The sequence below is a fragment of the Scatophagus argus genome, chromosome 12 (assembly GCF_020382885.2).
Source record: "Scatophagus argus isolate fScaArg1 chromosome 12, fScaArg1.pri, whole genome shotgun sequence".
NCBI lineage: Eukaryota > Metazoa > Chordata > Actinopteri > Scatophagidae > Scatophagus > Scatophagus argus.
In genome coordinates, this window is record NC_058504.1 from 16,242,527 (window position 1) to 16,257,121 (window position 14,595).

Here is a 14,595-nt window from a genome sequence, read left to right on the forward strand (position 1 = left end):
CCTGTAAAGAAAGGTCAGAACAACAGTATGTTCTCCATGATTTATTGGAAGTAATTAACATTTAGGCAGTAACATCTAACAGGTTCTGAGATTAGAAGATGACATGATGCTGTGGGACTGCAGGGCAGCCTGAATGCACTGAAGAGCTGCCCTGACTCCCAGACTCTGAAGAGGCTCCACAGAGTTCCCGTTTTAAAGCCTCCTCTTCATTCAACATGCCGTCTTCATGGATCAGAAACTGTCAACATTACCTTCTATCTTAGCGTCTCATTTGTTATTTGATTGGATGACTACATGTGATGAATCGACTTTAATTAAAAATATCCTGCGTGTATTGTTCGAGCAGGTATCTGCGAATGCCATCTCGAACAACAGAAACGTTGACACTTGGGTGCCACCTCATTACCGGCTTCCCGTCTGGTCCCACCAGAAACTTTTCAAAGTTCCACTTGACGTCACTAATCTTCATGGGCTGCCAGAACAGTCTGTCAGCGGGGTTGCCAAAATTGTCTCCAACTGGTGGGCATGAGTTCTGCATGGCACAAAGTACAAGATTATTAATGAGTCTCTGCACTGTCAACAATCCTCAACTTGTACTAATGCACCAACTCATGGCTCTTCATTCATTACAAGAAAGATGGGAATGTTTTTCAGTGGCTCCTACATCAAGACAAAGCTTTATTTAGAGCCATTTATGTTTAAAAAATACCTTTTACAGGGTGCTTCTTTTCTGGTTGGAACACATTTATGCACTATTCAGTAAACAAGGGTGCACCACTCATCACATGGTTGAGTAATGAGTTTCTTAAAGTTTTTGAGTAGCTGAAGCTGACCATTAAGAATAAAATACCCCCATCTGATCACACTTTACAGACCATAACATACCTTAAGGAAAGTGTAAACCTCCTGCTCGTCTTTTCCATTCACGTCGCCTTTCTCAAGCAGCAGGAAGTTTGGAACAAATCCATTGCCGGGTCTAACATGCCTGGAATCCAGAAAGAGGGCAGCTTATCAGCGGACATGCCTCTGAGGCACTCTGAGGCTTGCTAGCTGTCGTAGATCACCACAGGCTGAGTAAAACCACAGCCTATTATAATGGATTTGCTATGGATATAAGACTGATGGAACAGGAGAGAAATTCTGCATGCATTTGAGAGGTCACAGACAAACTGATCTTATTGCCAAAGGATGCTTTCCCCTAATTAAATGAAGCTATGTTGATTGACATGGGATTTGGGACCAATATTGCACATTCCTCCTACATCCAGCTTTGCAGGTTCTACTATTACATTATATATGCGGTCTTGTGAGAAGCCTGGGACTCAAGTTTAGGTGGTTCTCATGGTTTCAAATCTTCTACAGGCTGGAGGGGAAACAAACAAACTAACCCTGAACTGAAATGTTTAATTGCATGGCTTCACAGAGTTTTCAGTGAATTGTGGCTGCTGATCTGATAATGATTTGCATTTTTTTTTTTTAAAAAAAAAGGAGCATTTCTCACTTCAAAGCAGGTAGAATTTCATGTTTTTTCCCTGGTTCCTGTTTCCCAAATTGGTTGCATGGAAAGCCGAGAATGGTGAGTCCAAGAGGTTTCATCTCCTCATGTAGTGCATTCAGTTCTGATAACAGAAAAGAAAGTAAAATGACTCCATGTGCAGAATTTTGCAACAAAAAAAAAAAGTAAATAAGTGTCTTTGGAGCTGCTTCTTACCCACATACTGATAGGTGAATCCTCAGTACGTGGCCACATTGACAAAGAGGACACTCTTGCCTGCGTAGTTACTGAAGTTCACAGTGCGACTCCCGTTGAGAGTCATTGCCTTGTATTTGTAAATGGTGCCATCTGTGGATGACTCACACCGCTGGGGGTGACAGGTAAGAACATTTTGTTCGTTTCAACTGGCCAACAACCAACACAACCACCCAGTATTTCTTCACTGTAGTATTTTGCTTACGAGAGATGCTTTCTAGATACACACATATAAAAACAGCAAAGCCTGTCCATTATTTGCTTTTAGATTTGCATATCCTTGCCAGTATTATGCTCTGATGTGGTCTGACCTTCGCTTCATACAAATGAGTGACTGTAGATGGTGCGCCCACAGTTTTCTTGGAAATAAAACTGCAGCTTAAACATCAGAAATGTATGCATGTTAGATCATTCATTAAAAAAAAAAAACCCACAAAAAACACAACAACTATGCTGATAAATGGTCATAAAAAAAAGACATTCTTTTTCAAGTAAAAATGTGAAAGATTTGCCAGCACCAGCTTCTCAAACGTGAAGCTTTGTTGCTTGTCACAGGATGGTAAACTGAACCATCATTGGCTTTTAAAACACCAGTTTGACAAAAGACATTTAAAGCTCTCTTTTTGTTGCATCTGAGAAATTGTGAAAGACATTTTGCACACTAAAGAAGACAAACTGCAGATTAAAAAGCATTAACTGCCAGTTGCAGCCCTACACAAGTCCTAATTAAATCTGAAATACATTCAACATGAGGAAATATGGCAGCTGGTATCATCCACCTCGCTGGTACAAGATGTTTCGGTGTTTTCTGGGGAAAACAAAGAAGTCCTTTTTAACATACTGAGAAGTGATGGAACCTGGTTTAGCCCACCAAATCGAACAGCAACCTTTAACCAAATAAGGGACAGCCGCAACACTTCCTTTACTTATGTTTCTTCTGTTGTGTGATCCAAACTATCACTGCCAGTGTCAACAAAGTGGGAGAACATTGCTCTTAGGGCCAACCCCACAACTACTGCATGGCTCAGTTAAATTTTGTTTATTTTTTTTTTTTTTAAACCCACTCAGAAATAACGTCCACCACATCTCGCATTTAAATTCTGACAATCATCTCGTTTAAAATACTTGCTGTGGCTGATACACTTAGTCATGCAAGTGACAACCCCAAATGTGGATTTAGCAGGGCACCAACTTTGTCAACCGTCTCATGTGTTGTATACACTAAAGCACAACCCTGATTGGTTAAAAAAAAGAAAAACACGAGCAGGTGATTACAAACAAATGTTCACGTGCAAAGAGAAAGAGAGAAAGAAATCAGGCCTACATCAGACGTCGTCATGCCGCGATTTAATTTAGGGATGCATCATTGGAGAACACGGTGATGTCACCTGTCTTATTTATCTATCCGGGCTCATAACTGTGATCGTGCTGTGTGTGGATATCAACAGGTACCTGAATGCACGGGGCTCCAACGGCGCAGTCCGTGCAGGCGGTGCAAGGTCGCAACAGACCGAGCAGCAGCAGCGGTAAGAAGGGCCACTTCATGCCGTCCTTCCCCGCCATGGTGACTGCTCTCCGTGACTGTGTCTCCGCCTCTCCCTCCGGATGAGTTTTACCCGCTGTGGCTGGGGGCGGAGGGGCGCACAGCTGGTTGTGATTAAGCCCTCTGCTGACGTAACAGCGCACACAGTGGAAGACCAATGAATGAATGAATAATTAACACACAACACCCAGGGTAGGTTAAAGTAAATTTCTTCAGGCTTTCAGAATCCACTTTGCTTAAGTCGAATGATTATTAGGTTTTAAATAGGTAAATAATGTGCACACTTAGCGTTTGCTTTCCCTGAAATAGGGCAATGTGCCAAAAATAAAGTAAACACAGTTGGCTGGCTCACTCTGAGCATGCCTGGTGCTTAACCTACTGTGAACAGCATTCAACCAGGCTGCACAGACAAATGATATAAGAAATAATTAAAAGAGATGTGAGTGAATTTGGCTTAATCTTAATGAATACAAAATAATAACCTTTCCTCCTAGAAGAGAAACACTGCTGGTTCACTGTCAGGTGGTTTTTAGGCATGGATCATTTCTCCTCTCTGGGATCAGCTGTTGCCATGGTGAACTGGTACTTGGCCAAAGGCCCCGTGGGTGGCTGACAGGCCTCTTTCCAGGGCTTTTAGATCACCTCTTTGACTATATTTTACATGGTATTCAGTTCAAATCTGTCTCTTTGCAGCAAGGCAACATGATAATGCAACACAAACAAAGGCAAAAAAATTAAAAGATCAGAATCAAGGGAAAATTATTATGCTAGGCTCTACAAGAAAGTGAAGGATGTTCTTATGATACTCGAATTTCCCCTTTGGGGATAAATAAAGGATCTTCTTATATGATTTGTGTTTGAAGTGTTTGAATTTGGTCAGTAATTTCATTGTGTTTATTTCCGTCCCTCTGCAATACACAGTGAATGTGCCAAGCTTGGAAATTGAATTTCACAATAACTTACCCTGCAGAAAATGCACAGGCTATGTTATTTAGTTACAATACTTAGGTTAGTTTAGTTTAGTTGCAATAATTTACCCTGTACACCTTGTGTTTGCTTTGTAATGTTCTCAATTGTACTAACTTCTGGGCCGCAGGAACTGGGTCACATGTTTCCTTGCACTTTGTGGGAAAATCAGAATTTCTGTAATGCTGCAATGTTCAGTTTAAATTCATGAATTTGTTCAGTCTTCAGTAACTATTGGAACAAACTCCCAAGACATTATCGAAGCAGCGATGGTGACGTTTAATGAAATGCATGAACATTTTATGGCTAAGAACTGCATGAACTATACCCAAATGTAAGTAGTCTTTTTACTTTACTCACAGGCACAAATTTAGCTGGACATGAATGAATTATGAGACAATAGTGCCCCTGGGAAAAGACACATGAAAGTCTGCATCATATTTAGAACTGTGGTATTTATGGTAAAACTTGTGATTTAGATTATATTTTCTTTAAGTTTTTTAGGTGACCCCAACCCTTACCCAGTAATTCATCGGTTCATGGGTGTGGGGTTGGCAGTTTGACTGTTCACCACACGAGGTCAGTATTGAGCTCACTGTGTTCCCAGCTAAACGGTGATAATACAGAGCAGTAGAGTCAGTGAGACCGCCGATTAGCCTGCTGTGTCTAGAGATGGCGTCCCTTCTGCAGCCAGATAGAGTCGTCTATCTGGTTCGCGGAGAGAAGAGGATCAGAGCCCCTTTGTCTCAACTGTATTTCTGCCGCTACTGCAGCGAGCTACGATCTTTAGAATGTGTGTCTCACGAGGTATGTGAACGTTTTTCCTCATTTATCCTCTGGTTTTGACAAGCTAGCTGTTAGCTTTATTTAGTCAGCGTCTACTTTGTTGTTAGCCTGGTTGCTAGTTTTGACATGTAGGCGGGATTAGAGCAACCACTTAACACACTGAATGGCTTACCCACTTGTCAATCAAGGCTCTTGCCAACGGTCTCTTCATCTCATTGGGTGCGAGTGACGTTTAACTTCCGTTGGAGAATGCGTAATGGCGAGCACGGCACCGTCCGGCAAACAAGCTAGCAAGCTCTTGCTATTGAGTTTACTGATATTAATGACAAAGTATTCGGCTGGCCTATTCATAAAGAATATGAGCGGCACATCCGACAAGTACAAACTATTTGTTACAAAGTTAGACCACCCCAGCTAACGTCCTTATAGTCAACATCCAGCTTGCTAACGTGGCCCACAGTTATGTACACCACACCCAGACTGGCTTTGATTTTTTCATTTAACGTTAATTGTCGCAAATTCAGATTAATGTTACTAATCAGTGATTTCTTTTTTAGTAAACATGTGATTACTGACGGTGCATACGAAAATCCATCAATCTTGTTTTAGGGAATACATTAAGTTCCCCTACTCGTCGTTCTACCCCATTAACCAAATAAATGCTAACATTAGTCAGTGATAATCGCATTAATATATGTCACTGTTATCACAACACTGAGCTAATTCGCCCTTTAGACAGCCAGTGCAAAAATAAAGTTCAATATTTGTATAGACAGCTGGACTGACTCCTCTTGTACCCGTGTTTTTTGGTGATCAGGTGGACTCCCATTATTGTCCAAGCTGTCTGGAGAACATGCCATCTGCAGAGGCTAAACTTAAAAAGAACAGGTGAGACTGATGTGCTGCATATCAGTACAGCACTCGTGAAGGTCATTGCTCACTTTGAATGTGTCAGGTCTCTTTGCTTCACCAAATTGATGTCATTATAAACATTTAATTTATACTTGATTATCTGTGTTCTACTACAGGTGTGCAAATTGTTTCGATTGTCCATGCTGCATGCACACACTGTCTACTCGGGCCACCAACATCCCGGCTCCTCTGCCTGATGACCCTACCAAGACGGCCATGAAGAAGGCCTACTATCTAGCCTGCGGCTTTTGTCGCTGGACCTCCAGGGATGTGGGAATGGCTGACAAATCAGTCGGTGGGTTGTCAAATTCACAGTTTCTGTCTGTAGTGTGAAGCATCAGCAATGCCAAAATGCCATAGTGTATCCTTTTGTAGGTTTACAGGTGCTTATCAAATGAATTCATTAAGAAAGCTGTTATTCCTCGTGTTTATTTCTTAAAGCTCTCTAAGTGTCATGTTTTGGTTAAATTTTTTTCGACTTCCAGCCAGTGGCGGATGGCAAGAGCCAGAAAACCCTCATACTCAGCGGGTAAGCGTTCCCTGTGGACATTTAAGTTCTCTCGAGTTGCTCACATGTTTCCTGATGATGCATTACTTATTTTTGAATCAATGTGTGTCTGTGCTTAGTTGCTCATGCCACAAATGCACGACAAACAACAAATGATAAATGTCCCCTTTTCATGTTTTCATAAGTGGTTATTGAAGAAAATGATCTGGTATTTTTGTGATGTACAGATTTTACCTGCCTTCCTTTATAATTATGTTACTTTAAAGTATATCATATTCCTTGTTTATACATGTAAATTCACTGTATACTGTATTGTACATAACGGGTGGAGCTTGGCTTACTCTGGCTCAATTCTTCATGACTTTAGTTTTTAGATATGCAGGAGGTATAGATGACCAGTCTGTGGATAAAATCTTTGTTCCCAACAGATCAACAAGCTGATCGAGTATTACCAGCAGCTGGCGCACAGGGAGAAGCAGGAGAGAGACCGGAAGAAGCTGGCCAGGAGACGACAGTGCATGCCTCTGGCATTCTCGGTACTCAGTCCCTCCTGTGCCCAGTTCAAACCAGTCTAATTTGTTATGGCATGTATAAGTACTGTTGGTAAAGAACCTAACATTAAATAATCATATACATTTGTGAGATGTATTTGATACAGAAGTTCTACTTCAGTCTCAATATTGCCCAAAGTTGCCTTCAAAGTTGTGCTATTGATGATATTATGTCAATAGCGAACCTTTAACCTAAACAGAAGGGAATAATTAGCTTTTCCAGCTGTAGTGGTATTTGGAAGGACATAGTTTGTTAGTTTGACACCATGTCTATACTTAGGTGGATAAATCTGAAAATGTTTACATGTGAAAACATTAACTTTTTCATGTTGATTTCAAAAAGTTGTCCATTCTCATTGACATATGAAAACAACAAAGCAAACACCAGCTTAGACTGTCAGAACATGGAGCATTTTCAAAATTAGTCTCCCAGGTGTGGACATGGTCTTTCTGCCTCTTGAGCTTCTTTACACGTTCACACCTCCCGCATTTTATTTTTTACAATAATTAACCTGCCAATAATGCAAATCAGTCTTTCCTATTTTGTATTGGTACCATTTTAAAACACTTGTGCACTGTATTGTCCTGCAGTTGTTTTCCATCACTGATGCGTTTCTTTTGCTGTTGCATGTTGCCAAATGCCACTAATGGTTGCTTAAATTGCTTGGGTTTCACCTGGTTCTTTGTTCTCTCTTTTTTTCCTTTGCTTATGCACTCTGATATTTTGGTTTTTACCCCCCCAGCAACACACTATTCATGTGGTGGTGAGTTGTATTTTTCACAACTTGGGTAGTCTCATCTTTACAGTAGTGCTGTCTTTTTTTTTTTTCTTTACGTCTGCTCCCGTCCAGTCTTTTACAGAGTGACCTCACAGATCACATGAATGTCTCCTTTGGTAAATGAGTCTGAAATTCACACAATGGGAGCTTTTATGTCGCTTAGGGGTAGAGAGGAAATAGAAGACTTTGCTGAATTTTCTGTAACTTGATCAAAATATTTTCGAACTAATTAAATTCTGAACCCTCAGTTGATTCTCCCTTACCATACTGGACAGAAAGGCTCATGTTAGTGTCTTTTACCAGAAGACCAATGAAATTGTTTTAAGTTTGTTTATTGTTTATTTAAATGTATAATATTGTTTCTTTCTAGTATTGTTTTTGAAAGTTGTCATAGTTCTCAAGACCTTGTGATAGAAGTAGCCATGTAGAAAAAATGTTGTAGATTAGATCAGTTTTTCAGTAGACAGAATGCCTGATCTTGTCCTCCCCACTCCCGACTCAGGAAAAATATGGCCTTGGAACCAGACTGCAGAGGCAGAGGCCTGGAGCGCCCATATCAAACCTGGCTGGCCTTTCGTGAGTGTTCTTTTTGTCATATACTCCTGCTTGTGGCTTCACACGTGGAACATCTTTTTCATATCAAAACTAATGAAGTAAATAAATTTTAAAGGATAGCTCCCCTGGTTTTCCGTTTTGCTCCGAGTAACTACACATTTTGTTCATACAAATTATTGGTGACTGAGATAAATTCATTTCTTACCTGCCAGCAGCCTTGTTTCATTAATTTCAGTGTGCCATGAAAATGAATTTGCAGAGCCTTGAAACTTGGCTCGAGATGCATGTGTAATCCATCACAGTGAGCAGTTTGTCACCCTTATTTTTCCAGTTACATCGTCACCTTGTAGTAATACAGTTTTGAGCAAAGACCGTTTTTAAATTTCTCCACCAGGATGCATTTAAATACCCTGCTTAACATCTGTAAATTAATTATTGGCTGACAAAACTGCTATGTTAACAAATGTGCTCTCAGATGCACAAGACAAATGTAAAGCAGGTCAGGACACCATGAAAATAGTTTTGTGAATTTTGGTTTGCTTCAAAACGTTGCCAGTCAGTAGTTCCGTCTAAAATCTTGCATGTCAAAGTATTGTAGAAGGCACCGACACTGAGTCCTCAAAAGCCTCTTTTCATAAATCTAAACCCTTGCTTTATGGTTGGAAAATGCTCTTTGGCAGGGTAAGATGATCTGTAGGTTAATTTGCTTCCCACACCAGCTGTACTGTTAATAAATTTGTGGTGCTGTCTCTGTGTTCTGAGTGGTGTAAACATGAGAAAATCTCACTATTTTATATTAAATGTCAACTTTATAAGAGATACGTCAGATCGTTGATAGTAGCATTATGTGTGTGTGTGTTTCACTAGCCTTAAAGAGGGTGAGGACCAGAAGGAGATCACTATCGAACCTGCCCAGGCCCTTGATGAAGTAGAACCCCTGCCTGAAGATTGTTACACCAGGCCCATCAGCTTACCAGAGGGTAACATTCTGTTACAAACTCACCACATAACACTGATGTTTATCGTCTGTCTGATTATAGAGGTACAATTAAGTTTTATCGTGTCCTCCCAGTGACCACGCTGCGCCAGCGGCTTCTGCAGCCTGACTTTCAGCCAGCGGGGGCGTCTCAGCTCCACCCCAGACACAAACACCTCCTGATGAAGCGCTCACTGCGCTGCAGGGTCAGTACATTTAGGGTTTTACTCTCCATTATCAATAAAAGGCTGTTTTTTTCACGTAGATGCACACTTTGATATGTTATTTTCTTAATTTGCTCCTCCAGAAATGCGAGCACAACTTGAGTAAGCCAGAGTTTAATCCCACTTCAATCAAGTTTAAAATTCAGCTGGTGGCAGTGTGAGTATTGGTCATCAGATCCTGTCTGAAACATGTGTTTTCATGATGATGTTAACCTTCTTTTAATTAAGCAACAGAAATCAGCCTGAAGCCTGATGTAGTTTAATGAGATTAAGGTCCCAGTTTTTTATTTTAGCCCTGTGCGATTACAAGCACATGTTCAGGAAATTATTCATGCAAAAGTAGCTTAAAAGTAGCTTTGTCAATTTTTTAAAATGGAAAATAACCAAAATTATGCATGACCTAGAAAATACACTGCATTTGCCTCCTTCGGCTGTTCAGGGGAAGTTCATACTGTATGAATAGAATAGAGTTCATGGTTTGTGAATGATTTTAACTTCTACCACCATAAATCAAGTCTGAGCTTTTTATGAACGGGATTGAAAGCTGTGTTGAATATCATCAGTGTGTTTGAGTGTTGTAGCGTACTGACTGTCGTTCTCTTCATTCCTCCCACAGGAGTTACATCCCTGAAGTGAGAATTATGTCCATTCCTAATCTCCGGTACACGAAGGTCAGTGCGTGTGCTGGTTCTGCCATGTTGAATGTATCTGTTACATGTTTCATTCATTCTGTTCATAATCCTAACTTCAGTGAGTAGAGTCTGTAACAGAAAACTGTAAAAACTAAGTAAAACCTCAGCTGGTCGTAAGATGTTTATATTGTTTTTTTATTTAATACTGCTATATTTTTATCTTTTCTCTTTTTTTTTAATTGCATGGCATTAGTACTAAGGTGAGAGAGGAACAATATTTCGATTCTCCTGTTTGTCCAGCACATACAGTGAATTGACAGTAAATACCTTTGAATCTTGAATCTTAAATGTTTTATGTCAGTGCTTGAAAGACCAGAGCTGCACTGTGCTGCCTCATCACTGAACCCAGTCAGCTTTGAAAGCTATTCTGGGTATGACCTTTGTCTTTTTTCCCCTCCCCATCCTATCTTTATAGGAGAGCCAAGTGCTGCTGACCCTCACCAACCCAGTGGAGAACATCACCCATGTCACACTGGCTGCCTGTGAGGGGGAAGATCCTGATGACATCAACAGCACGGCCAAGGTATTTAACTAAATTTCATTCTTTAATTTGTTAGAAGTAAACCATAGTCATAGAAAGTATCAAGTAATAGGTCTTGTACAAATACTCATAACTGTCCCAGCTACGATCAAACACTGAGACTGCTTTATTTAAACAGCGACAGCATGAACTCCACCTTTCTTTACTTACAGGCCACAGTAATTAAGTAATTAGCAATTGAAACTTAAATTGTCAATATTTAATTTATTTTAACACTGAATCTGAATAGTATATTCTCATGATAAACCTGTAGAAAATTATCACCTGTCGCTGTAAAAACCCAGTATTTTCCACTGGAGCTAGTAAAGACTAAGACTGAGCTGAAAAGTCAGTGAAGATTGGTCCAAAACATTTCAGTGGAATTTTATTGTTGTTGGATACACAGTGGTTTTACTGAAACCATTTTGTAAGGTAATGATATGTCAGGCCGGTTTGTTTTGAGTACTTGTGCCTCACGTGGTGTCCAAAACATCAATGAATGGAGCTTTAACTGCTGCAAGGGGCATCATGACTTAAATACAGGTCCAGTCACAGATTGTGGCAGTTGTAACCAGTTGTTATTATTGCTACAATCTTGCAAACCTGCTTCAGAGAGTTCAGCTATTTCATACTGCCTGTTCCTTATGGAATAGCTAGCCTTGTCATCATGTCGAGCAGAACAGTTGTGTCCCATTTTACCTCCATCTGTCAGCTGTCATGCATGCAGCTAAGAGTGCCGTGTTCCTGTGGTAAATGGTCTGTTGGGCTGCCTGCTGCCAGCAGCCGCTGTGAGCCTCTCGGTGACTACAGGCTGTTTGTCTTGGCCTTTTTAGTGATGAAGTCATGGGCCAGGCTGGGTAAGGAAGAGCTCCTGGCCAAAGCAGAGCATATTCATGACTGATTTCTGTTCACATTGAGACCAAACAGAATGTGCAGTCCTGTCATTCTGCTTGATCTGATATTCAAACACCTGGAGGGCAGAGCAAAGCACAGCAACCCAACTGTGCCTGGTTGATTTCATTAACCAGCTCTTTCCAAGGATGACTCCGCTCACCTTGTACATATTATGCGTTTCACCTGAACATTGTGAAAACTTGCTGATGACGGTACAGTACATTCATTTTACTTGTAAATGTGATCGCGCTTCTATTTGCCATTCAGGGGGCACAAATATGACTGAGCTGCTCAAACGTAAATCTGTCATTGTCAAGTCGTAGTTGGGTGTACATGCTCATCTAAAACTGGCAAGGTGCAGCACCACCTGAAAGAGCTGCAAGTGGTGCCTTTAGAAAAATTCAGACAGGCCTCTTAAAATGGCAGTTTGGTCAGTGCTCTTTTGGGTCTGTATTATGACTGTAACCTAATACCGTAATTTCCAGACTATTGAGCACACCTGAATATAAGCTGCATCCACTAAATTTGAAAAGGAAAAAAAACCCAAAAAAACTTATATTATTACTTATTATATACTTTATATACTCTATACTTATTATACTTATATATTATACATATATAGGCCACAACTGTCTGTAAGCCACAGATGTCCACGATGTCAGTCTCTCTTTCGTTGTCACTCTCAATGTCACTTTCGTCTCAAGGTAAAATCCATAAATTAGCCGCGTCATTGTTTAAGCCGCAGGGTTCAAAGCGTGTGGGGAAAAAAAGTAGCGGCTTATAGTTCGGAAATTACGGCAGTTTATTTCTTGTCTTTTGTAAATTGCCATACACTTGTTCATTCATGTACCCTTCTTTTAAAATTGTAATTATCTGATTGTGCACATACATCAGATATCCAAGTGAAGTAGCAATAGAAAAAGACATTATTTAGTTGAGGGAGGTTTTCAGAATTTATTTTCTAACAAATAAATTGACATCGGCGCGCTTGAAAACAGAAATAATGACATTTAAAGTATATGTTGGCTCATACAGTTATTGAATGTTGGAACTTTTTTTTTTTTTAGGTTATAGTACCCACCAAGGAACTGGTCTTGGCAGGAAAGGATGCTGCTGCTGAGTATGATGAATTGGCTGAACCTCAAGACTTTCAGGATGACCCAGAGTAAGTCGAAACGCAGACACACATACTTGTACACAAAGAATTAATAGCGTGAGGTAACTCTTAACCTGATCCCTTTCTCTTTTTCAGTGTTGTTGCCTTCAGGAAATCCAACAAGATTGGTTTCTTCATCAAAGTGATCCCTCAGAAAGAAGAGGATGCAGATGTCGTGGTTTCATTTAAGATTCGACATGACTTCCGCAACCTCGCGGCTCCCATCAGGCCAAGCGAGGAGGGTGCTGAAACCATCCCGGAGGCCATTTGGCTCACGCACCACGTGGAGCTGAGACTGGGACCACTGGCTCCGTGAAAGTGAATCATCTGCAACCATCAGTCAATCTTAGTGTTCTTTGAACTGCATTCTGTAAACTGTGGGATTAATTTCATTTCCAAATGATTTCTGATTGTGCTTATTGATATTTAAGAAGTATTTGAGATCTGCTTTTTTTTTTTTTTAAGGTTTAGTTCCATCATCAGATATGTTGCCGAACATACAGTAAAAACACAAAAACATGGCTGATAGACTACCTGATAAGTTCATCAAGTGTAACTAAATTTATAACCAAAACATGACAATATACTGTATTTTACCAATACCATCATCCTTAAACACTATGGTATCTATCAGTAGAAAAGCACTGTCAGCGTGAGGTTAGGAGAAACAGATATATACATATAATTACTTATTTGCAAAAAATGTTAGGTTTTGCTTTGTTCAATTTGTTTTCTGTTGCTGGAATGTGAAAATGGATTTCATGGTTATACATAAAGTATTTTCTTAAATGGCAAAGCAATTGTAACTACCTGGCCTCTGTCTCTACACTCAGTATGTTGTCCTATTAAATCTGTTATGTATGGCTTTTTTGTTTTTTTTTTTCTTTCTGTAAAATATCTTTAATGCGCGTAGAAAAATGTTAGTTTATGTTTAGAGATGAGAGATTGTTTAATACAGCAACACTGTCAGAATGGTAGAGAATAAATGAGTGAAATCGATGAGCAGATTATATTTGCGAACGAATCCCAGCCATGCAGCACACACCTCCACGCTTTGAGCTCACGTATCTTTGTCGGCATCCTTTCCTGCAACAGTGGAATTGTATTAGCTCGCATGTTTCAACTATAGTAAATATCCCATAACACAATTACTGCTCCTGTACTGTTTTCTTACCAGAAAGGATCTTCTTGGGCTGAAGGTGCTTCAGGCCTGCAATTTTGCTAAAGTCTGAAGTCGAACCTTCACTGGAACTATGGAGAGGATGTATTAAATGTATTCAGACACTAATTTTTTTTCTGATTTAAAAATGTTTTGTAGAATTCACTGACCTCCTATATCCTAAGCTGCTGTCATGTTTGGTCTGGTGTGTTAGTTAAACAGAGCCTTCCAACAAACACAGTTAATTCTCTGTACCCGCTAATAAACAAATGTGATACTGTAAAATGCTTCATGACTTTGTTGTTGTTTGGGACTAGCATGATCTTTTAAATTCATAATCGCATGATGGCAGTCGAACTGTGCTGGCTGTACTCATACTCACCACTGGGTGGCACTGCAAGCAAACGGTTCTTAGCAGTTTCATGGGAAAGAGCTTGGAGAAGATATAGATAGAGAGCATACAGGGACATGCATACTTTTGAGTGATCTTGAATGACCCTACAAGCTGAAACAGTACTTCTGATTACAGTAATGTGAGAAGGTAAAAGGCGCTCTGTTCCAGCCTGAAACATTTTAACAATCCAAGCGAAGTTGGATGTTTTTTTTTTTCTTTTTCAGGATATG

General features: G+C 40.1%; 2 protein-coding genes across 3 annotated transcripts; one reads left to right on the top strand and one right to left on the bottom strand.

Annotated features, from left to right (window-relative positions):
* Window positions 1-28: 28 nt before the first annotated feature.
* On the bottom strand, window positions 29-5,271 carry gpx3 (glutathione peroxidase 3). 2 transcript variants are annotated; one of them, XM_046405277.1, is made up of 6 exons: window positions 5,222-5,271; window positions 3,203-3,416; window positions 1,712-1,859; window positions 1,502-1,619; window positions 886-985; window positions 29-532 (listed from the first exon to the last, which is right to left on the bottom strand). In XM_046405277.1, the coding sequence occupies exons 1-6, from the start codon at window positions 5,254-5,256 to the stop codon at window positions 311-313; spliced, it is 837 nt and encodes a 278-aa protein (XP_046261233.1). In that variant the 5' UTR covers window positions 5,257-5,271; the 3' UTR covers window positions 29-310. The 2 variants fall into 2 exon arrangements, with proteins under 2 accessions (XP_046261233.1, XP_046261232.1); XM_046405276.1 differs by having other exon boundaries at window positions 1,712-1,862.
* Window positions 4,870-14,256, top strand: dctn4 (dynactin 4). Its single transcript, XM_046405275.1, has 13 exons — window positions 4,870-5,066; window positions 5,863-5,933; window positions 6,074-6,252; window positions 6,443-6,486; window positions 6,894-7,001; window positions 8,298-8,371; window positions 9,218-9,330; window positions 9,423-9,532; window positions 9,634-9,707; window positions 10,167-10,221; window positions 10,658-10,765; window positions 12,724-12,821; window positions 12,909-14,256. The coding sequence occupies exons 1-13, from the start codon at window positions 4,932-4,934 to the stop codon at window positions 13,126-13,128; spliced, it is 1,389 nt and encodes a 462-aa protein (XP_046261231.1). The 5' UTR covers window positions 4,870-4,931; the 3' UTR covers window positions 13,129-14,256.
* The last annotated feature ends 339 nt before the right edge of the window (window positions 14,257-14,595 follow it).